Below are 23,276 nucleotides of genomic sequence, written 5' to 3' on the forward strand. Positions count from 1 at the left end.
AAGAAGAAATGAGGAGCAAAAATACAAAGAGAATGAGAGTCTAGCATTTTTGAAGAGAAAATCCTAATAAGGTTTTGATCTTATTTATATTTCAGATGATTTTATAAATGAAATCGAGACTTTTATACATTCTACAACACTTATTGTGTCATTTCGCCTTTTAATCCCAATGCATATATACATACATGTATACCCACAACAAGGCGTTGCCACTCGATCTTAGTTAGTGAGTTCATATAATAAACACTTTGACACCATCATCTTGATTGCATGAAGATTGAAAAAAAAACTTGAGAGTAGTTTAGTGACTGTTGTTTGCTGTTAATATACTTACTTGTTACGCTCTTATTCTGAATTTTTTTACAAATTAAATGACAGTCTAATTCTGTATCTTGTTCTTTTATAGAATACTTGATTGACAATTATGTGTGTCACTGTTCTTAAGTCATTAATCAACTTCATGTTACCTTAAACAATAATTATATCATTGACGTATACCAATGTTGCCATGAATTGTTTGCATTTTTTTGCACAAATAAATTATAGTCGATATTTGGTTGGGCAAACATTTGTTTAACGATGAAACCCAAGAGCTTTGCATACTCTTGTTATGATGCCTACTTGAAGCCATATATGCTTGTAAATAGTTTTCACGTTTTTCGTTTTTTTTTTTTGAATATCTAGGTAGCATCTTCATATAAATTTTCGTATATAAGTTTTTATGTAGAAAAATATTATTGATATAAAATTACAAAAATTTCAATTAAGAGAGTTGAATAAGAAATATTATTTTTGTATGTGTTAAAGAGATACAGAAATAAAAATATATACAATACATATTTGACAACCAAGAAAATTGGAGAATAAGAAAAAGAGAACATTTTAAGTAATTAGTTGTTTTAATATAGAGGAAATCAAATATACACAAAATATTTTAGCCATAATAAGAATTACGTTTTGATCAAGATTACATAGGTAAGATATTATAATTTTTTTTTTATTGTAAAGCTAACTCTAACACTATAAACTAAAATATTAAAATTATAATGTAGTCTTTTGAGATTATTTTATCTTTTCAAATTTTGACTTTAAAGTTCTCACTTTTTTGCATAATGTTGAAAAATAGTTTAGGGGTTGTAAAAAATAATGTAATAACTGATTTTGGGTTGTAAAAAAAAAAGATAATAATAATATATATATATGTACGGAAGAGGGGGAGGGGTGAGAAGGAACCGTTCAGATTTGGGAATGGGAACGGACAACTATGATGATTATCATGTGGGATATAAATAGGATGAAGAATAGAAAAAAAAAAGAGAGAACAAGAAAAAAAAAGAGGAGACTGTCGATAGAAGATTCAAGAGAGAGTCGAAGAAGGAAGAGACGAGAAGAGATGAAAAGAGGCAGTCGATCGAGTACTTGAGAGAGAATTGGAGAAGGAGGAGATGATTAAGGTAACTGAGTGAGCTGTGACGGTGTTGATGACACGATGGAGACCAGAAGTATTGTAAATTTGAATTTCAAACATTGAAATGGTAAATTGTAGTTAAACTCTTACCTGAAGATATATACTGGTAGATTAAGCTCTAACCGAGAGTGAGAAGATAAACAAAGAGGATAGAGAGCTGTAGAAGGAGGAAGGACTGGTAGAGAATCGGTAGATGAGTGAATAGGGAGGGGAAGCTCGGATAGGCGAAAGCATGATGCAACCATATGGGAGGTATGAATGGGAGTGCAAAAGAAAAATCTGAATAGCTCTATATATAAATGTGTATATATATAAATAAAAATATATGTATCGAAGTGTCAACAGAGGAAGAGGAAGTCCAATTAACAAAGGAATTGGAATAGGAAATGTGAAAACATGTGGATGAATACGTGTTACCAAGGAGATTAATAAGCTGATTGATTTTAAAATTCTCACTTTTTGCATAATGTAAAAAAATAGGTTAACAAACAGAAATTATATAATTTCTAAAGAAGAACATCATTATGTGCAAGTTACTTAGTTCTAGCATATTATTATTATTATTATTATAGCACGACATAAATTTGAAACGTTTTTATTTTCAAAAAAAAATTGAAACGTTTTTTTTTTTGGAGTCTAGAAAGTTAATAAACGGCCCGAAGCCTTGTGCCCGCTGCCCATTCTCTGGATATAATTTATCAAGTTTACATAATTGGCCCCATTAATTTCGTGAATCCCTTCGATTTAAAGGCGGCGTAGCAGGGGTGTTTCGGTAAATTAAACCTCTCCTCTTTCTTGAGATTACTCGCAAGATCTGATCTTCCCTCTACCTCCGGTTGCAGCATCCAAGCAACTTCTGCGATTCTTTCTCTGTAAATATCTATATGTATATACGTATCTGTATTAGTCACCGCGTGTGATTGTTGAAGATTGTTCTAGTAATAATTTGTTACGGAATTTCATAGCTCAAGACAGCCCCTTCTGGTAACCCCTTTTTTTTTTTTTTTTATAATGAGAACTCCATTTTTATGGTGATCGCGATTCTTCGTCGGCCAATTTATCTGGTAGACCTCGTTTGACATGGCGCCTTTCAATGGAAACACCTGCAATGATTCCATGTCCTCCACAACATCTCCCCATTTAGTCGCTACTTTTTGCAGAGCCTTCTTTAATTCTTCCGGTGCGGAACTGCCAATGACCTTGTTAATCTTTATTGCCATTTTCTTATGCGTAGATACAGACGGTGGTAAACATTTGCCTGTTTGATTGAAAGGATTGAAGTCAATCCTCAGAAAATATCAAAAGAAAAACCCAGATGAGACTGCTATTGATGGAAAATACCCAGTTGAGATATAATCTGAAACGTCGAAAATCACCAGTAAATTCAACGAAAAGGAAAAAAGAAACATCATTTAAGAAAGAAAACAAGAGACTACGTCCAAGAAAGTTGCAGAACTATCACTAAAAGATCTTCAACTCTTTTCTTTTTATATAGCAATCAAAGTCAATCAAACAGGGAATCGATGAATTTTCTTTTTTTAAAATTTAATTTCAAGAAATTGCCGTTTGGTTTTCGAGGAAAGAGTGAGTTTCCAGAAATGAAATTATATAGGCAGGTGAAAAACCGTGTGTTCACCTTTATGGGCCAACACAGGTGGAGGAGAGAAGGCCCTCACAGTTGGCGGTGAGTTTGAGGGGAGAAACAGACCACTCATGACTCGACACGTGGCCCTTGCCGACCTTGCAGTCAAGTTGCTATTTCACAGACATTTAACTGAATTGACGACGTTAGTGTGCCGCCACGGGGTTCTCGATCCAGGAGTTTTTGTTATTATTATTATAGCATGAAACAAAATCGAAACGTTTTTTTTTTTTTTTGAGGCTGGAAAGTTCATAAACCGCTGCCCAGTCTCTGGACCTGATTATCAAGTTTACCTAATTGCCCCTACTAATTTCCTAAATTCCTTCAGTTTAAACGAAGCATAGACAGGGGTGTTTCAGTAAATTAACGTGTTTAAAACCCCCCAAAACCTCTCGCCTCTCCCCTGGGATTACTCGCAAGATCTGATCTTCCTTTACCTCCCGTTGATGCATCCAAGCAACTCCTGCATTCACGCTCTTCCCCCTGCAATTTTTTCTCTGTAAGTATCTTTAGGTATATACGTATCTATCTTTGTTACCGCGTCTGATTGTTGAAGGCTGTTTTAGTAATCATTCGTTAGTGATTTTCATAGCTCAAGATTGTCATTGCCCGATACTTTTGATGGACCCTCGACCCATTTCGACGAGTCCCGATATTTCACAGAAAGCAACTTCTGGTAATTTTTTTTTTTGTTACGAGAACTCCATTTTTATACTAATCTAAGTTGCGAGCTAAAAACTTTCTGTTGGTTTTTTTGCTTGAACCTGTCAAATTCCTTTTATTTTTGTTGAGCCTGATATTGGGATTTGTCGAATTGGGAATCTTCTCCTGAATTTGAGGAGTCCCGGTGAACACTGCAATTCCGGTGTCCCCAGTTGCGCAGCGTGACTGCAATACCGAGAGATGATCAATAATTTTGATACGATTTATACGAGTTTGGGAGAATCATACCTCAAAATCTGGCTATCAATTAAAGAGCACAGTCTCATATACATCTCACACCTCACACCACAGACGCCCGCCTTGAACATGGGACCCAAGTCCCATACCTTGCAGTTTGCAAATAACATAATTCTCTTTTCTGCTTTAGGGATGTATAACTTTTATGTACATGCACCGCAGATGCATTAACGTGTAAGATACATGGTATGCGGGAGACGGCAAATAAGGATTTTGCATCAGATAGTGTCAGAGGTGATAGGCACTTAAATTTCTTGAGGGTTTTCTATGGTACGTATGACATTCTTTTTTTGACGTTGGATCTTTTACAGAGATACAATGAGCTGAAATTTTTAGTGATATGGTGATGTTCTTCATGGTTTGATATTTGGTGTAACAGTTTAAATTTTATTTTATTTTTTCTAGCTGAATTATCATTTATCAGAAAAAAAGGAATGAACTTTTATCACTTTAATATGGATTCTTATGATACAAGATTCGAAGAATTCTATTCTATTTGTGCTGAGTTTTGCAATCTTTATGATACATACAAAAATAGTCACTTTTAAGAATGAGTTGAGAGTTAGGAGCAATGATGAAAAGTTTTGTGAAATATCTGAAGAACAAAATAGTGATGCGTTTTTTCCATGGGAAGCTGGTAGATGTTGCATTTTAAATATGGACAAGCTGATGAGAAGGGGCAAAATTTTGGTGAATGGTTGTTTTTTTATACAAAAGGGGGCCAGAGTTGTGTATTCATGTCCTTCTGTGATGTTCTTTTGTGTATAAAATTTGGACTCTTGCTTATGGCCTCTTGGGTATTAATTGGATGATGATTGGTTCAGTGATGGAAAAATTTGGCTGCGTAAAGGAATCAGCAGTGTGAAGAAGCATGTGAGCCTCAACCTCCTTGATACATTTTGGGTGGTACGGAAAGAGAGGAATACGAGAGTTTTTGAGGGTACGAAAGATGATTTTGATAGGATTAAAGATAGATGATTTTAGACCCTAGATTTTTTGGTTATGAATCATCTTCTTTACTCACATGAGAACTTTGAGAGTCTTATTGATGTTTTACTTGATATGTAAATAACATTGTACATAGGTTTACAACACCTTGGTGCTTGTGAATTGAATCATACCCTGATATTTTTATTTAAAAAAAAAATGATGTGACTTTATACAACAGTGGATATTAAGGTAATTAGATGCATGATATGTGTATTCCATGAATTTGTACCTTTTGGGGATTTTATTATTAGAACTATTTTTTAAATATTTTTTTGACCTGAAGGTAAGAATTATTGTATGCTTGGCAGCTTATCCTCCTAAAGATTTGTTTTGTGTTTGCAGAGGGTGTCATTGCTGGAGGTGCTGCTGGTGTTGTGGTAGAAGCAGCTTTATACCCAATTGATACGATAAAAACTCGATTACAGGTGCTTTTTCTTTTTCATGGCAACAGAAAAAAGCATTTTATTCTCAGGAGGACCAAGGGATCCAGCAATGACAAGTATAGAGTCATTTATAACTGCAGTAGTTCTTTTAGGCTAGCAAGCCTTTGTGGTCCTCTAAAACTCAACAACTGAAGCAAAATCTTGAAATGTAAAGCCATCAACGATTAAATTTTATGATCGAACCTTCTTCCATGCCTAAACTTCATACTTCTTTCCCTTTGCGTGTGTGTGTGTATAATTTATTTTTTCGGCCTCCAATCTTCTAGTTTTAGGCCTCCTTCGTGATAATTGACGGGCAAAAAGCACGCTTTGAACATTTTCGATTAATCTAAAATCTGAAAGAAATTTTTTTTTTTTATTGTTTGATCTACAGATATTTTGGTTCTGATGCAGGGCACAGATATCTTTTTCCTTTGCTAATCCTTCCGAATAAATATACCAATTTGCCAGCATGTGTTATTTATGGCTCAATTTGGGAGGAGTCTGCGGATTTTTATATCATCTATTAATCTCTTGTTGCCTGATCTTGATATGACTCTACTATGCAGCTGTTCGGTCTATTTTTTTACATTTAGTAGAAACTGCAGGATAAGTTTAGCTTTTCTCTTATGGTCATTTGTTCTCTTCAGAGAAGGGACAATTTCCATTCAGAATTTGGGACTAAGGATTCTATAATTTTTCATGCCCATTTGTCTCCCATTTTCATCCTATTAGTCCACTTCTGTTTCTTTTCTTTTTTTCTGTTCATATTTTAACCATAGTTGACTTATATAACTTTTATCTTTTTTCCCTTGAGCTATTAGGACTAACTTTCAATGGTTACTTTAGGCAGCCCGTGCTGGAGGAAAAATTGTTTTGAAGGGTCTCTATTCTGGAATAGGTGGAAATCTTGCTGGCGTCTTACCGTGAGTCTTGCTAGTAACCCAACATTTGGCAATTTATGCATTAGCATATAGGTTGAACATCTCATTGCTTCTTCTTTCTTTTTGCTTCCATGGGGTTCGTGTTTCTTTGTCTAGCTTTCAGGTGAAAGCTGATTGGATTCTAAATTCTGTGCTACATATCCTAAACCCCATAAATTAGCAGCCTGCAAGGATATTATTTGACTCTATGGAAAGCTTCAAACCATTCTCAAGTTGCTTTTATCTTGATTTCTTTATATTTTCTTTGTTTTCAGTGATTGTAAGCTTGATTTAGTTGGCCATGGTGATTGGAATCTGGTTACAAGTGGCAAAATTTTGCTGAAAGTTTTTTGGGCAAACTACACTATACTACTTTGTGGTTTCATCTGTTCACTCTGTGTTTTTAACATAAGATCAATAGTTTTAATATTTTTGATTTCCTTTCTTGATTTTAATTTGTTTAGTCTCGGTTTCCACGTATATTTATAAGCAGGAACATGTGCAAATATGACAATATTATGTTAAATAATAAATTACTGAGTCAAGCATTATAGAAAAAAAAAAAAGAAATTGGAGGTATTGCATTCAGAAAAAAAAGAAAAACCAAACCACAGGGGATGAAAGTGTAATTTTCTCTTTTTTTAATCCTGTCGAGTATCAATGAAGGGAATTATACTATGGGCTGTTAGTTTAGAGATGACTTTTTATATACAAATAACAGGCTCATAATATTCTATATAAAAATGGGGATTTCAATGTAAACTAAATGTCTCTGACTGCCAATTGACATAAGACTTTGTGTATCCCTATGATTTTTTTGTTTTAGGCCGATGACATTCTATTTTCTGATCAAATCTTTCAAAGAAATAGTTGACGTGTTTAATATACCTCTTTATGGCGGTAAGGAGACTTATGTCATTCTATTGTGTAGCTTGTTCCTTGCAATGTTCTTGTATTGACTTCGGAGACGGTGCTATGTAGAGTTTTGCATGCATTCTTTTTTTCTACTTATCAATAGATCTTAAGAATACTTTTATCTCTCCTTCTCTTGATTGTACTGATCTTGTGATATCTCTCTTTTGAATTGTTACTGTTGTTTGGAATGCATGTGCCTGACGAGCTTATCTTTTACGCACAGGGCTTCAGCCATATTTCTTGGTGTATATGAACCTGCAAAGCAAAAATTACTGAAGACTTTACCTGAAAACTTCAGTGCTTTGGCTCATTTGGTAAGTTACTTTTGCTAAAACTGTACTGATCCTTGGACAGTATATATTTTTCCCTCGATGGAAGTGTTGCTCTAGTTTATCTTGGTGTAAGAAGGAAGGAGACTATACTTGATGGTGCATTTATCTGATACTGTCGTTACTTGTTACTGTATGCTGTTGAAGGAAAATGGAACTAATCACATTCCTATTGCTTTAGGATTTAGACCTTAATTGTTCATGTTTTTCTCAAGGAGACAAACCACAAAATCAGATTGTTCTAGACTCATTAGAAAGACCTCAACTTTAATCGTACAATTGTGTTCTTATGCTGAAATAATTCTAGTGTATTGAATACAGTTTATAGGAAGATTGTGATGGACTTATATCATTGTCATGTTTTTCCCTGATAAAAAATTCATTCTAACACCACCTTTTATAGCTGAAAAATAATTCTAGCATCGTGAATACAGTTTATGGGAAGATTGTGATAAAACTTATATTACCTGCTTTTTAAAGTTCCTTTTCTTGAGATGAAGAGGAACTTCATTTTGAGTTACTGGATATAGGGTTGTGTTATTTTAGTAGGTTTTAAAAGCTTATTCAGACTGCAGGTGCCCTTGGAGGTGCTGCTTCTTCCATTGTTCGTGTTCCGACAGAGGTAATTGATGTTACATGTTTATTATCTATCCTTTCCCCATTTGCTTTTTGCGACTGTGCTCATCCCATAGGTTCAGGTTGTCAAACAAAGGATGCAAACTGGTCAGTTTGCTTCAGCCCCTGATGCTGTTCGTCTTATTGTTGCAAAGGAGGGGTTTAAAGGTCTCTATGCGGTATGTAACACTCTTCTTATTTAAGATTCAACATTGCAGTCTGTGGACAAGTCAGAACAATCATTATTTTTCTACATTGTGAAATTGAGGAGAAACATAGGTGCTATCTAATGTTAGAACAATTTCAATCATAATAAGTATTCTGTATGGGAGAGCACTATGATTGTGATACTCAGTTATAGATTATCATTGTTATGTAATTTTAAATGAAAATGGATTGATAGCATACTATCCAAAGCATCACTTTTGGAAGTTATTTCCACCTTTCCTTTTAGATTCATCTGGTCGCTACAGCTGAAACCTCTTACCTATTTTTTACTGAATTCAGGAAAAATGGTTTCTTGGTGTGAATGTTTTGACATCTATTGCTGGAATTGCAGGGTTATGGATCCTTCCTATTACGAGATTTGCCTTTCGATGCCATCCAGTTTTGCATCTATGAGCAACTACGGATAGGATATAAGCTGGCAGTAAGCTCACTTTCTCCCAACCTGCGTTTGGATGATGGGTAGCATAGGGTAGGGTAAGATCTCTTACTCTACCATATTCGATGCTTGGCCTAACTAATTTTGTTAAGGATAATGCACTTCCTACCCTAGGTTTAGTAGTTATACTCACCCATCAAGGGGTGAATAAGAACTTTGCACCACCAGAGAACACCCATCCCAACCAAAAACCACTAATTTCTGGCCAAATTTGGGGCCAAAGGGCTGCCAAATAGCAGCTGTCTAGCCTTGATTTTGTCTCAGATGGCGGCAGCTATTTGCAGCCTGCAAATAGCTGCCATTCTTTTTCTTCTTTAAATTATAAAAGAATTTAAATTAAAAAATAAGAAATGTGTAATATGGTTATTTAAACTATCATACCCATTATTTTAGTCAATTATCTTTAATACAAATTAAACTCTTACCCTACTTATCACTATCCTTAGCCTTTACTCTACCCGACCCACCTAATGTAGCATCAGTGTATAAATAATTGTGGAATGTGGACAGCTGGTTGGATTTCATTTTTTGGCATAGGTGAAGATTTCAGAAAAGAAAACCTGGAGAAAAAGAATGTGATATGGAAACCTACAGTTGCCTTTATTTGTACTCGACATACCTTCGAAAGATTCATAAGATATCTATTATCTGTACATGAACGGGATAGAACTAATTACCTTTTCAATTACATGTTGAAAAGAATTAGCTAAGCCCCTCTCTCTCTGGTGTTTCATTTGTCAGTTTATATGAAAGAAAAAACTTCAAATATTATTGTTAACTAGGTCTTCTTCAGGCACAGAGAGATCTGAATGATCCTGAGAATGCTATCTTGGGTGCATTTGCTGGTAACTAAACTCTTTTTAACATATTCAGTTCGAGTTTGCAAGTGTTTGAAGGCTCACTTTCATGAAAATATATCCTGATTATTGCTAAAACTCTAAGATCGCATTCAGGTGCTGTGACTGGAGCTCTGACTACCCCACTTGATGTGATAAAAACCAGATTAATGGTCCAGGTATCCAATTATGTGTTTACTTTTCTCCCATTGAAAGATTTATTCTACTTACTGAACTTATTTTTCCTAAAACTTTTCAGGGATCAGCAAACAAATACAAGGGACTTTCAGATTGTGTGAGGACTATAATGAACGAAGAAGGACCTCGTGCTTTTCTTAAGGTATGAGCAATTCTTTTCCATGCTGAATGCAATTTCAAATTGCATTGGCCCGCATTTCTTCGGGTTAGTTTTGTTTGATCTGTGGCAAGTTATACCGACTTTTATGCTACTTATGATTAGATGCATAAAGAAAAACAAATACAAGTCAAGATCAAATTAGTTACTGTAGAACGCATAGTGCGAAATGAACTTGTCTTTTGTTTTTATTACAGGGTATTGGACCCAGAGTACTATGGATAGGTGTTGGAGGTTCAATTTTCTTTGGAGTGCTGGAGAAAACGAAACAGATACTTGCTAATACTCGCCCGGGGAAGCAGGAGCCAATCTCTTCTTGGCAAGATTAACCTTTTCTTGTTTATTTTGATTCACCCTTATCTTTGCATAATGCAGAGTTGAGGAGGTCATCTTGGTCCTTTTCTTCTCTGCTAAAACACATTGGTCACTTATTTACAATGCCTAATGATTTGGGAAAATTTTATGGTGATTTGGAGAGGTAAAGAAATTTCTCTCATTGTAAGCTGATCCAATAGGGTTTATGTCAGAATGAGGACAGAATCCCGGTCGAAGAAGCCCATCTTGAAATTGAAATATATTTAATCAAATTCTGTGTTTTGTTTTTAATATTAATCGAATCCCGGTAACGTGGGGAAACGTACCATTTAATGTCTACGTGTTGCAAGTTTCATGAGTCCATTTGTGGACTTAAACAGGAATTAAGACAGTGGTCTTCAAAATTTGCTGATGCACTGCTTCAATTTAGATTTTATGAAACTAAAGTCAGATTATTTCTTGTTCACCAACGGTACCAACTCCTCATTCATTGTTTTCTGGTTTATGTTATGACATTGTGATTGTTAGTCCTTCTGTAGATCTTATCAATTCACTTAAAACAATTTCTACATACAAAGTTTAAGTTTAAAGATTTAGGGGTCTTGAAATATTTTTTTGGGTTTGGAGATTGTCAGATTCTCAACTGACACATTTTTATCTCAAATACGTCATACATTATAATTGTAAGAAGATACTGGTTTCCTGTCATCTAAACTAGCACTTGATATGGATCCTAAATCTCAATTAAAAATCCCCATGAGGGTGAATTATCATCTTATGCTCCTTCTTATCAAAAACTTATTAGCAGATTGTTGTACCTAGTCATTTCTAGGCCTAACATTTTCTTTTTGCAGCACATGAGTTAGCTAATTTCTGTCTCAGTCATGCCTTCCGCATCTGCAAGCAGCGGACAACACTCGGATAAGGTATCTCTTCTCTTCGTAAAGTCATTTACACTTTGAAGGTCTTCTTAATACCTGATTGGGCATCTCGTCTAGACCCGAGAATTATATTTGTAGGTATTATATATTTCTTAGAGTTTCTATGATCTTCTAGAAAGTAAAAAAGTAATGCACACTTTTCAAGTCTTTTGTAGAATTTGAGTATCGCGATCTATCTTTAACAGTTGACGAATTGTTATGAATTAAACAATTGCGTCGTGATTCACAAAAATGCATTAGTTTTTTCTGGTGATAGTTAAGCCTGTCATTCACGTTTCTAGTCTGGTGCTTCACGAATGAGTTAAACACGTTAAAAGTAATTGTCACTTTATTCGAAATCAGATTGTAACAAAGGCTTCTTCCCATTCGGTCTCGCCATCAACCTATGGATATTTTGACGGAAGCTTCATCTTCTTATGATATGCTTCTCCTCTACTATCTAAGATTTAACCCAAAAACATATTTGCTTCATCTTGAGGAGGTATATTAGTTTATTTTATTAATAAATTAATTAGTTTACTTCCTCATTAGTTTTGATGTTGATGTATCTATAAATACTCATTGTAAACCGATTATTAGTAATTAATGATAGATTATTCTTTTATTGGGTGTTAAACTTCGATATATGTAGATGTGTATGTATGTATGTATTATGTCTTTAAATAAAAAAATTCATTCTGAATGATAAAAAAAAAAAAAAAAAAATTAATAATACAAGTTGGTATAAAATACATTATTAGATAATTTGTAACAACAATTAAAATGTGGAGAATCAGTCAATTTATAATTAATATCATATTATATTAATTTATATTATTGGTGGGTAGGTACTGTATTTAGCTAATAATTTTATGGTAGATGATAAATTTTATAGTTAATAGAATATTAATTAAAACCCTTTAAACTTAATACTACAAGTTGGTATAAACAGTACGAGGAATATCAATTGGGATTATTATAAAGATTATATAAAAAATACACGTCTTATTAAAATAAAAAAAAAGTTGAAATTTAAGCAATAAGATTAAGATAAAATTAAGATTTTGACTGGGAGATAAGTTAGATTAATACGAAATTTTTTGTCCAAAGTTAAACATGTTATATGTATATATAATATTCTGTGCCAAAGATAATTCTATTACCAAACATAATATGATTACCATTAATTGCAAGCAAGATGGAATTACAATATTGTTCTGACCACACAAGACAAGCAACTTGTCTAAGCATATATTTAACTATATGTTTATGTAGTAAAACTCCTGTTAAAAGTTTTGTTAAGTCTCATTGTTTACGTGCATACATTTACATAGTAATTGTTTAATAGTGAAAAGCCAACCCGGGGGCACGATAAATTAGAGACTCTAATGAGCAGAAGAAAGGAGTGAAATGTGTTGAGCAGGCAAATTAATTAGTTAAGAAGAATATGGAAAGAGAGCGAAGAATCTGTAGGCAGGATGTGTTTGTAGCTGTACTAGTGGCGTGCTTGGGTGTGAATATATGGTTGGTGAGTAAAGTTTTTATGGATTGTAATATGATGAGGATGAGTTGGAGCGGAAGATCAGCAATGGAAGCCGAGGCTGTGGGAGCCATAACATGTTCAGGCCATGGAAGGGCATACATTGACGGCGATGATAGTGATGGGAAATCAGAACCTGTTTGCGAGTGTAACTTATGCTTTCAAGGCACTGATTGTTCCGTTCTTATTCCCAATTGTAAAGCTAACGCTGATGGGTATTTATCACTCCTGCTTTTTTCTCTGCGTATACATATATATATATATATATATACATATATCCTATACCTATTCTTCATGATGAGAAATGAAGTTGGTTGATTTGATTTGATTTGATTTGATAATGATGGGCAGTGGGGATCCATTATTCTTAGAGCCATTCTGGGTGAAGCATGCGGCAAGCAGTGCAATGGTAGTGGCAGGATGGCACAGAATGAGTTATACATACAATGACGAGAGTTTCATGTCAAAAGAGCTTGAAAAGTTGATACGCAAGCTTCATGCATACGTGGGGAATGCCATCACAGAAAACAGGTACATACTGTTTGGTGCAGGCTCAAGCCAACTGCTGGCTGCTGCTGTTCATGCCTTATCCCCCACCAATTCCTCCGCCCCACCTGCTGCTGTTCTTGCTTCTGTTCCTTATTACGAGGTTTTTTGCTTTTATCTCCATCTCTTACTCATCAATTGCTCATGTCTTTTCGCTTATAACTATTGTAAGCTTTGGTTACAGCTGTATAGAACACAAGCAGAATTGTTTAAGTCAACGGTGTTCAAGTTTGAAGGAGATGCAAGGTTGTGGACGAATGATTCATATGCCGACAGACAAGTGATTGAATTTGTGACTTCCCCAAACAATCCAGATGGGCTGCCAAATAAGGCAATTGTGAATGGGCCAAATGCAAAATCAATTCATGATTACGCTTATTACTGGCCGCATTTTACGCCAATTCCAGCTCCAGCTGACGAACATCTTATGATTTTTACAATCTCTAAGCTCACCGGCCATGGTGGAACTCGATTTGAGTAATTATTTAATTTTAAGACAATTTTATACCGCTGTTAATTTCAAAAGCGATTTAACGAATTAGGTAATGGGCGGTACAGATGGGCAGTGATAAAGGAGAAGTCAGTATATGAAAGAATGACAACATTTATAGAATTAAACAGCATGGGGCTTTCAACAGATACTCAACTCAGAGTTCTCAAACTTCTTAAAATAATAGTAGGAGCAAGAAAAGAAAGAGACATATTCGATTTCGGCTACAACACCATGAAGAGTAGGTGGGAGAAGCTCAAAGCCACGTTCTCAACTTCCAGCCGTTTTACCCTTCAGACAATTCCTCCTCAGTACTGCACTTTTTTACGCAGAGTTAGAGAATCTTCACCTGGTAAATTAATTTACTACGTTAAGAACAAAAGTTAAACCAAATGGTCCCTCTACTCCAATCTTGAGAAGCTCGTTCTTTCTGATTAATTACTTCCCCGTAATAATAACTTGTTCTCTGATCACAGCTTATGCATGGGTGAGGTGCAAGAGGGAAGAAGATAAAGATTGCAGTGCAGTCCTCGATGCAGCAAATATAATTGGTCGTCGAGGAAGCATGTTTGGTGCTGAAAATCGATATGTACGTCTCAGCCTTATAAGAAACCAAGATGATTTTGATCTACTCATACACCGATTAAACAAACTTGTTATGGAGGAAGATGGCAATAAAACTGTATGAAGAATGGAATCATCATCTTCTCAATCTATGTTCTGTGTTCAACAGATGGTCCAACAAATCTCAAGAATAGTATCTGATTGGGTTCTTTTATATGTTGTTATCACTTCTCTCTTTCTTTCTTCTCTTTCTCTTTGCATCTCCTACGTCATCGATTCTGAATTTCTCCAATTCTTAAGAATAGTATCTGATTTTTTTCTAACAGTGCATTAGGTTATAGGTTGAACATCTCATTGCTTCTTCTTTCTTTTTGCTTCCACGGGGTTCGTGTTTCTTTGTCTAGCTTTCAGGTGAAAGGTGATGGGATTTTAAATTCTGTGTTACATATCCTAAACTCCATAAATTATCAGGCTGCGAGAATCTTATCTGACTCTATGGAAAGCTTCAAACCCTATTTTTATATAACAAATTGTCTGATACCTTATAGCAATTGTTGTTTTGGAGACTTGGATCAAGTCTTGTGATTATCAACCCTATTTTTGTTAGTCTTAGTAAATGCTTCAGTTTTCGATTGACTAATATAATTTTTGTGCAGTTTAGGATCTTTCAACTAAGAGGCATTGCTCTTCAATTAGCAAATTTTTTTCTCTTTCTCTTTCTTTTCCTCTCCAATGTTATTGACCTCAAGTTTCTTCAATTTTTAAGAGTAATATCTGGTTTGGTTTCCTCATTTTTTCTTTGCCATTGATTGTATCATTTTGATATATTTAATCGATTTTATTTATCAGAAATATAGATACGTGAATGTTGAATTTTTTTTTTTTTTTTTTTTTCAGTTTATCATATCTATCTTTCTTTTTGTTTAATAGTTCGCTAAATCCGGATATATATATATATATATATCTTTTTGTGCTTCTCTTTTCTCACTCGATGTTGTCAACTTCGAGTTGCTTCGAATTGCAAGAACAGTTTTTTATTCGTTGTTTCACAAGCTTTTATCACTCCTTGTTTTCTCTTCTCCTATGTTGATTGTTTCATTTTGATTCATTTCTACGATTTTCTTGATCTATACCATTGTAGTGTGAATCTTAAATATTTATTTTTCTTTTCAAATGCATCATTGTCTTTTTGTTTGTTTTTTGTGTTTTATCATTGAGATGGAATTGTTCGTTGAGTTCTATAATTTCTATTTCCAAAAATCCTCTTAACTATATTTTTATTTTCCACAACACTTGCTTGAATTTTGTGAACTAGATCTAACGCACAATATGCCGCTGTAATTGCTCTCGCATTGTCTTTCATGTGTTGAGTGTTTTGTTTCATTTCATATATTTTCTTGATCAATTCTCTAGGTACTTCTTTTTTTTCTTTCATATACTCTTTTCTCTTTAAAATTGAAACATCAAAAAAGCATTCTATTACAATTCAAGGTTAAAGACTACAAATTTCTGGAGCTAAGCCAGAAGAGAAATTTAGATAAGTTTACTAACGGCCTCTTTTCTCTTTCTTTTTTGTGTTTGCTGTCATGTATTTTTTTCCTTCAAGTTTCTATACCATATTACGTGCTTGTAGCCATACCATGTTTTGTAGTTACAAAGTTTTTAGTAAACCATGGCTTGAATTAATCCTGTTATGTATTATATTGTAGTTTCTGACTGTTGTATTTGAATTGCGCATTACTGTAACACCCAAAATATTTGTTTATATTATTTTTATTTTTATTTTTATTTAATTTTTCTTTTTTTTTGTATTTGAATTTTTTAGATTTTAATTTAATTTAATTTAATTTAATTCAATTTAATTTAATGAAAATAAAAATAATAATAATGATAAAATTGGGTAAAAATATTATTTGGATTTAATTGAAATTGATTTTGAAAAAAAGAGGTGAAAATTTAGATTATGGGGGTGTTTTTGAAAAGAAAATCGAAAATCGGGGGGTCAAAACGCAATTTAAAAAAGTTGTGCCACGTCAGCAACCCGGTCAGCAGCCTCGGCCAACCAGGACACGCCGCGTGGCAAGAAAACGCTGACACGGGACGGGCCACGTTGGCGATCCGCGTGCGTGCGATCAGACGGCCCAGATCCGTTCCCGCGCGCACGGACGGTTCAACACAACCAATCAGGCATTTACTGCCACATATGACCTTCCCCCACCGCCATATGACCATATCCACACTATAACATTCGATCTCATTGGAATAAATCGCTACTGATAATTGGGAAATAGTAGAGAAAGGATTAACCTTAGAAGGTCCCTAACCTAATCAACAAATTTAAACTTGAATATTACAAATCAATTCCTTCTCTATCATTCTTAAATCATATAATTTTTTTTTTCAGAAACTACGCAATCAATTAATAGCTATCTACTGAATACTAATATTGTAATTGTAACAGTCCCGGAAGTTTAAATGAAATATATGTATTAAAAATCTCAAATGCGGAAGCGTAATAAAAATTTTGATTAACATCCCTTACACAATAACCAAAACGTATTCAAAACATGAAAGAACAAACTAACTAAAAGAGATACTCGAAATAAGAACTATAAATATAACTATGGAGTCTTTAGGCGTCCCCTTCGCCCTCTTCCTGCGGAACGGGCTCGGGAACAATGTCTTCCTGATCTGAAATGGTTAAATAAGGAATGAGCTACACTAGCCCAGTAAAGACATCACATTATCTCACCGCCACAAAAGTAAAGGTGTGTAGAAAACAAAAATGACTAATGGAGCATAATTTATAACGAACTCGTTTATTAATATAAAAACCTTTACTGTCCACTTATCTCGGTGAGATCCATGAAAACAACATATAAAAATAATAACCTTATAATATCATGAAATCATACACACTTTATAATATAACACATATCATACATTTACATTTCAATCATCAGAAAACAGATTTCCTCTTTTACCAGCCTACTAGTATCCCTGGGGATCCATAGGGGGTCCCCGCTACACGTGAACCATTAACATGTACAACCTGATTCCAGGGCCGTCCCCATACCCCGTCCGGTATGGGCGCCAAAACCATGAACCTCAATACCCCGTCTTGTATGATGGTGAAATGGGTCGTCCCCATACCCCGTCCGGTATGGGCGCCAAAACACATAAGGTCTCCATAACCCGTCCGATATGAGAGACCACGTTCCCGGTAGGGTTCCCTACGGACCCGATCCGTCCACCATCTACTAAGCTATCTAGTCAGGCTGTCTACATTATCCATTCATCAATTCATATAACCTTTTTGCCATTTTTTTTGTCTCACTCATCCAATCATACACAAACATGTAAACTAGTCATCGACACCAAACAAGACAATATAGTACCGGGTTCACCATAATACAAACTATAATAAAAGAAATCATAGTTCATGCATACGAGACCATAACATAATTACATCAAACATCATACTGCATTTAATACTGGAAATTAGATCAAACAATAACAGACAAACATTGTATCAGACTCGGGCTCCATTGGCAACCTCAATCAATTATACATTTATAAAGTCACACAGTACAGTTTAATTATTTACTTAGCTTTAATATCGTGATAGGAAATAGGGTGAGGAGTCCTTATCTGTTTTGGGGTCTGAATTCAACTCTACAGTGTGCCTATAGACTGTCCCTAATTTTCCTAAATTTTTTCTGAAAAACTGAAACGCACTACCGGTACCTGCACGTGTCCCAAAAAAATCTCAAATTAGACCTAGGGCCCCTTTCGGCCAATATCGGAATTCCGGCACGGCAGCTCCGCCATGCTCCGACGACGGCGGCGGCGATTCGCCTCGGGTTGGCCGTTTTCGGCCACACTTGCATCGGTCCCTGCGATAAAACAACCCTAGGGCCCTCGGTGGGCCAAAAAAATCATAAAAAACCGAAACTTACCGGCGATGGTGCTCTCGGGTGCGGTGGCTCCTCCAGTGTGAGTCGTGTTTTGATATTTGGCTCCGATCAACCTGTAGAGAAAAGAACGGTGATCACAGTGATATAAAATTTACATCGAACGGAGGCCGGGAAGGGCCTCATCGGAGGAAAAAAATAGAGGGGGGGCACGGCGGCGTCGTTGGACTTCGGTTGGGTTTTCCGGCCGTTTGGCCGGTGGTTTAGCTCCGGTTTAGCCATAGGCAGACTCAGCATCGAAAAACGAGCTAGGAGGAGAAAATTTACCTCGATCAACGGTCGAAAACTTCCCCGGTGTAGCTGCGGGTGGCGGCGGCCGGCTCCTCCGGCGTCTGGTTCTTCTTCTCCGGCGAGGCACTAGCGGGCTAGGGTTTTGTGGTAAAGTGTGGGTGGGGTTATTTATACCCTTTGCCTTTTAATCTCAACCGTCCATCAAGATTAAATCTGGACTGTTTGATCGCGATTTAATTGGGATTAAATCTGGGCCGTCTATCGCGATGCAATCTGGGCCGTCCGTGCCTGATTGAATCTGGGTCGTCCGTACGCGTGAATCTGGGTCGTCCGTGCGCGCGAGAATGGATCTGGGCCGTCCAATCGCACGCACGCGGATCGCCCACGTGGCCCGTCCCCTGGTCAGCGTTTCCTTGCCACGCGGCGTGTCCTGGTTGGCCGGGGTTGCTAACCGGGCCGCTGACGTGGCTGATGACGTGGCACAACTTTTTTAAATTGCGTTTTGATCTCTAATTTTCGATTTTCTTTTCAAAAATACCCCCATAATCCAAATTTTCACCCTTTTTTTTCAAAATCAATTTCAATTAAATCCAAAAAATATTTTTACCCAATTTTATCATTATTATTATTTTTTTTATTTTTATTAAATTAAATTAAATTAAATCAAATTAAATTAATTAAAAATCTAAAAAATTCAAATAAATAAAAATAAAAATAGTAAGATAAAAATTAAATTACTTGGGTGTTACATATGTACTATATATTTTTGTTAAAAAATAAATTTAGAAATTTAAAACTAATAAAAAAAAATGATTGCACATAGAATTTTATTGATGATTAATTTTTTATATAATATTAATTATTAAATTAACTCATGATATATGATTATTTTAAATACATTTTAATTTTTTATTTGTTAAAACAATTTTAAATTTAATATACTAATATATAATTATAACTATTTATTTTTAATATATAAATAATTTTATTTTTATTAAAATTAAATAAATATAATAATATAAATAATAATTATTTATTTAAATATATATATATAATTATATTGATAAATAATTTTTTTTTCTTTATGTACTTTTTTTATACCATTTATTATTACATATAATATGTATGGATAAATTAATAATTTGATTGAAAATACAATTATATCATTTTATTATCTAAATAAAAATATGTCATTAATATACATTAATATATTATCATTCAAACGTGAAAAAATTTTATTATTATAATATTGTGTTGTTATTATTTAATTACTGTTATTATTATTAAATATTACTGAAATTTATCAAAACAAAACGTTAGAGCTCTCCGAGATGCGGACCAGGCACCCATTTGAGTTCTTATTTGTATTGTATGTTGCAGCCCAAGCAACCGCAGGAAATCGGGTTGGATCTTCCCAAATTAGCCGTTATTTTTATTTTTATTTTTATCTTTTTAACCTAGACACATCCAGTCTCAAATTATCGTGCGTAAGAACGACGCCGTCTCAACCCTGTAGCGTAAGAACGACGCCGTCTCGACCCTCTAGCGTAAAAATAGCGCCGTCTCGACTCTCTAAATCCTTCTTACGCATTCTCTGCTCTTTACGTGCCACGTTTTAGGGGCTCTGCTTGTCAAGAGCCAGTAGCGGTCTAGAGCGGCAAAGCTTTGAGGAATTGGATTTATCATCGGTTTCACTCCATCCCAAAATAACTACAATAATGAAAATCATTTTCGTTCCTTGCTTGCAGGACAATTACACCTACTTGTATGTAACTCTCTCTCTCCTTGTTTGTTCAGCTTCTTTAGGATTCTGCTCCTCCTGTTGATTTGATTTGATTTGATTATTGTTCTGGTTTTTCTTTTTTTGTTTTTTATCCTTGCTGGCGTTTCTTTTTTTTTTTTTTGTTGAAAATTAGAATTCTTGACGAGATCACCAGTGATCCGGCAATTGTGGATCCAGTAGAACCGGAGTAGGTTGTCAATGCTGCCAAGCATCGTGGGGCGCAACTCAAGCTCGTTCTTACTACTCATCACCACCGGTACCCTCTTATATTATAACTCCTTCCTTTAATCCTATGCTCCTTTTTCTTTTTCTCTTGGACCCTCAAAGTTGGGTCTTCTTTGAGTTTGATTGATTGTTCAAGTTAGTTTTTAGTGGAGGCAATGCTCTTGCATTGACTTTGGAGATGGTGCTGTATAGAGTTTTGCGTGCATTCTTTTTTTTTTTTTTACTTGTCAATAGATCTTCAGAATACTTTTATCTCTCCCTCTCTTGATTGTACTGATCTTGTTGTATCTCTCTTCTGAATTGTTATTTTTGTCTGGAATGCACGTGCCTGACGAGCTTATCTTTTATGCACAGGGCTTCAGCCATATTTCCCCTAGATGGAAGTGTTGCTCTAGTTTATCTTGGTGTAAGAAGAAAGGAGTCTATACTTGATGGTGCATTTATCTGATATTGTTGTTAGTTGTTACTGTATGCTGTTGAAGGAAAATGGAGGTAATCACATTTCAATGGCTTTAGGATTCAGACCTTAATTGTTCATGCGTTTCTCAGGGAGACAAACCACAAAATCATATTGTTCTAGACTCATTAGAAATACCTCACCTTTAATCATACGATCGTGTTCTTATGCTGAAGTAATTCTAGTGTCTTGAGTACAATTTATAGGAAGATTGTGATAGACTTACTTCATTGTCAGAAACCTATCTTGATCTGTGAAGAAATAAAGGAAGAAGAAGAAAAGGAAAGAAAAGAATTGAAGCACAACTTTTGCTGTAGAAAAAGAAATTCAATAATCATTCATGTTTTTCCCTGATACAAAAATCAAGCTAACGCCACCTTTTACAGCCGAAAAGTAATTCTTAGTATCGTGTGAATACAGTTTATAGTAACATTGTGATAAACTTATATCACCTGCTTGAGATGAAGAGGAGCTCCATTTTAAGTTACTGGATATAGGGTTTGTGTTATTTTAGTAGGTTTTAAAAGCTCATTCAAACTGCAGGTGCCCATGGAGGTGCTACTTCTTCCACTTTTCATGTTCCGACAGAGGTAATTGATGTTACATGTTTATTATCTACCCTTTCCCCATTTTCTTTTTGGGACTACGCTCATCCCATAGATTGGTTGTCAAACAAAGTATGCAAACTGAACAATTTGCTTCAACCCCTGATGCCCTAATTTTTCTCTTTATAATATTGTAGCCCAAATCAAAATCAAAATAACTGTAGAATTTAATTCAAAATTGTTAATAAGTTTGGGAATCTAATGTTAGAAGATAAAATATAAAAAAGTTTCTATGCAGATACATAACAATATACAGTTTATATATAGCAGTAGCAGTGATAGATCTGTCTATTTATTACTATTTAACCGTATATTTGTCGTAATTTATTTTTTCAACATTTCAGACGGGCTAATTTTATTTTATTAGAGTCTCATCTTCCCATAACTTAGTGATATGGTTGTTTCCTCGTTAGCTAACATGACCCTTGTTTATGTCCCAACTTTAGTAGCGAAATATTCGTCAATGACAATCTTTCAATTGATCCCAAATTGTTTCGATCTTTGTCGGATTGATAACATTTTTTGCACTTACGAGAACTTCTGTTGCGCGTATGAACGGAACGAGAAAGCCGAAGGGAAAAAACTAATTCTCGATTCATTAGAAAAACTTAAAATAACAAAAATTACAATGTTGCTCTTCGCGAGCAACAACTCATATCCCAAAACCCACGTGATAAATCGCATAACAAAATTTACGCACCTATGAAACTCTCATGTTGTTTGATTGATTTTTTTTATAAGCAATTAATATACGATAAAGATTTAGTAATTGCAGATGACTGTAATTACACATGTTTCATTTTAAATTTCTGGGACCGTTACATTAATGATAACTGTTTTGTTTAAATCGATAGGATAGTTTAGTTTAGTTTTATATTCAGTTAAATTATCAATTTATTCATGTGTTATTATTATAATATTAAATGAAAAAGTATAAAAAAAATAAATTTTGAATTTAAAAATAAAATATATATTAATAAATAATTGTGAGATTAAAATTATCGAATTAATAGTTTGAAAAAATTTTAAAAATAAAAATTATTCCACCAATCGTACCATTTATTTGAAAGTGATGATAATGTTATGTCTTGAAAGTAAAGCATTAGACTTTTTGACGTTAATGTGGAGGGTTTACACACAAGGGGAGAATTTCTTTCTTTTTAACTTTTTTTTTTTTTTTTTTTTTTTTGTATCTTTCATTAGGATTATGCTTTAATGAAAAGAGAGGAGGACCCAGAAGAGCACTAATTTGATTTGACCGAGACAGCTGGTTGGGTTTGAATCAGAATTCACATGGGATTTAATATTTCATTGGATGCCCACCCGTGAATTTTATACGGACCGTGTTGGGATTTGATGTAAGTATATAAATCAAACCAAATGCTTGATGAGGAGATGGAAAGAAGAACACCAAGAATTACAAAAGAAGAAAGAGAGAGAGATGGACTTTGAGGAAATCTATCCGTTTTATTTGAAGTCCAGCGGTAGGGGACAGGACTGAATCAAC

General features: G+C 34.7%; 2 protein-coding genes and 1 long non-coding RNA gene across 8 annotated transcripts; all 3 read left to right on the forward strand.

Annotated features, from left to right (window-relative positions):
- Positions 1–3,382: 3,382 nt before the first annotated feature.
- LOC110818126 (putative S-adenosylmethionine carrier 2, chloroplastic) lies at positions 3,383–11,979 on the forward strand. Of its 4 annotated transcripts, XM_022046885.2 has the most exons (15): positions 3,383–3,609; positions 3,703–3,786; positions 4,233–4,340; positions 5,403–5,485; positions 6,332–6,408; positions 7,544–7,634; positions 8,218–8,271; positions 8,348–8,443; positions 8,824–8,913; positions 9,722–9,773; positions 9,882–9,943; positions 10,024–10,104; positions 10,317–10,438; positions 11,289–11,360; positions 11,718–11,979. In XM_022046885.2, the coding sequence occupies exons 2-14, from the start codon at positions 3,732–3,734 to the stop codon at positions 11,293–11,295; spliced, it is 978 nt and encodes a 325-aa protein (XP_021902577.2). In that variant the 5' UTR covers positions 3,383–3,609; positions 3,703–3,731; the 3' UTR covers positions 11,296–11,360; positions 11,718–11,979. The 4 variants fall into 4 exon arrangements, with proteins under 4 accessions (XP_021902577.2, XP_088066566.1, XP_088066567.1 ...); XM_088210440.1 differs by having other exon boundaries at positions 3,389–3,609; positions 10,317–11,360; XM_088210441.1 differs by lacking the exon at positions 3,383–3,609 and having other exon boundaries at positions 4,201–4,340; positions 10,317–11,360.
- LOC110818208 (tryptophan aminotransferase-related protein 3-like) lies at positions 11,718–15,024 on the forward strand. Its single transcript, XM_022046988.2, has 6 exons — positions 11,718–11,856; positions 12,703–13,109; positions 13,246–13,543; positions 13,625–13,917; positions 13,999–14,282; positions 14,407–15,024. The coding sequence occupies exons 2-6, from the start codon at positions 12,802–12,804 to the stop codon at positions 14,616–14,618; spliced, it is 1,395 nt and encodes a 464-aa protein (XP_021902680.2). The 5' UTR covers positions 11,718–11,856; positions 12,703–12,801; the 3' UTR covers positions 14,619–15,024.
- A 5,171-nt stretch (positions 15,025–20,195) lies between these two features.
- On the forward strand, positions 20,196–23,201 carry LOC110818268 (uncharacterized). 3 transcript variants are annotated; one of them, XR_015814281.1, is made up of 5 exons: positions 20,196–20,464; positions 20,616–20,738; positions 21,062–21,199; positions 21,708–21,754; positions 22,973–23,201. It is a non-coding gene; the product is annotated as an uncharacterized LOC110818268 (long non-coding RNA). The 3 variants fall into 3 exon arrangements; XR_002540382.2 differs by lacking the exon at positions 22,973–23,201 and having other exon boundaries at positions 20,205–20,464; positions 21,708–22,258; XR_002540383.2 differs by lacking the exons at positions 21,708–21,754; positions 22,973–23,201 and having other exon boundaries at positions 20,211–20,464; positions 21,062–21,339.
- Positions 23,202–23,276: the final 75 nt, after the last annotated feature.

The sequence above is a fragment of the Carica papaya genome, chromosome 1, assembly GCF_054855325.1.
Source record: "Carica papaya isolate Zhongbai chromosome 1, ASM5485532v1, whole genome shotgun sequence".
Classification (NCBI taxonomy): Eukaryota; Viridiplantae; Streptophyta; class Magnoliopsida; order Brassicales; family Caricaceae; genus Carica; species Carica papaya.

What these genes read in the sequence shown, in the direction of transcription:
- LOC110818126 (XM_088210440.1), top strand. Translation starts at nt 3,732, where the DNA reads ATGGACCCTCGACCCATTTCGACGAGTCCCGATATTTCACAGAAAGCA. An exon ending in CGATAAAAACTCGATTACAG is followed by an intron (nt 5,486 to 6,331) that starts GTGCTTTTTCTT and finishes TGGTTACTTTAG; the next exon opens with GCAGCCCGTGCTGGAGGAAA. An exon ending in AATCTTGCTGGCGTCTTACC is followed by an intron (nt 6,409 to 7,543) that starts GTGAGTCTTGCT and finishes TTTTACGCACAG; the next exon opens with GGCTTCAGCCATATTTCTTG.
- LOC110818208 (XM_022046988.2), top strand. Translation starts at nt 12,802, where the DNA reads ATGGAAAGAGAGCGAAGAATCTGTAGGCAGGATGTGTTTGTAGCTGTA. An exon ending in TGTAAAGCTAACGCTGATGG is followed by an intron (nt 13,110 to 13,245) that starts GTATTTATCACT and finishes AATGATGGGCAG; the next exon opens with TGGGGATCCATTATTCTTAG. An exon ending in AGTTAGAGAATCTTCACCTG is followed by an intron (nt 14,283 to 14,406) that starts GTAAATTAATTT and finishes CTCTGATCACAG; the next exon opens with CTTATGCATGGGTGAGGTGC.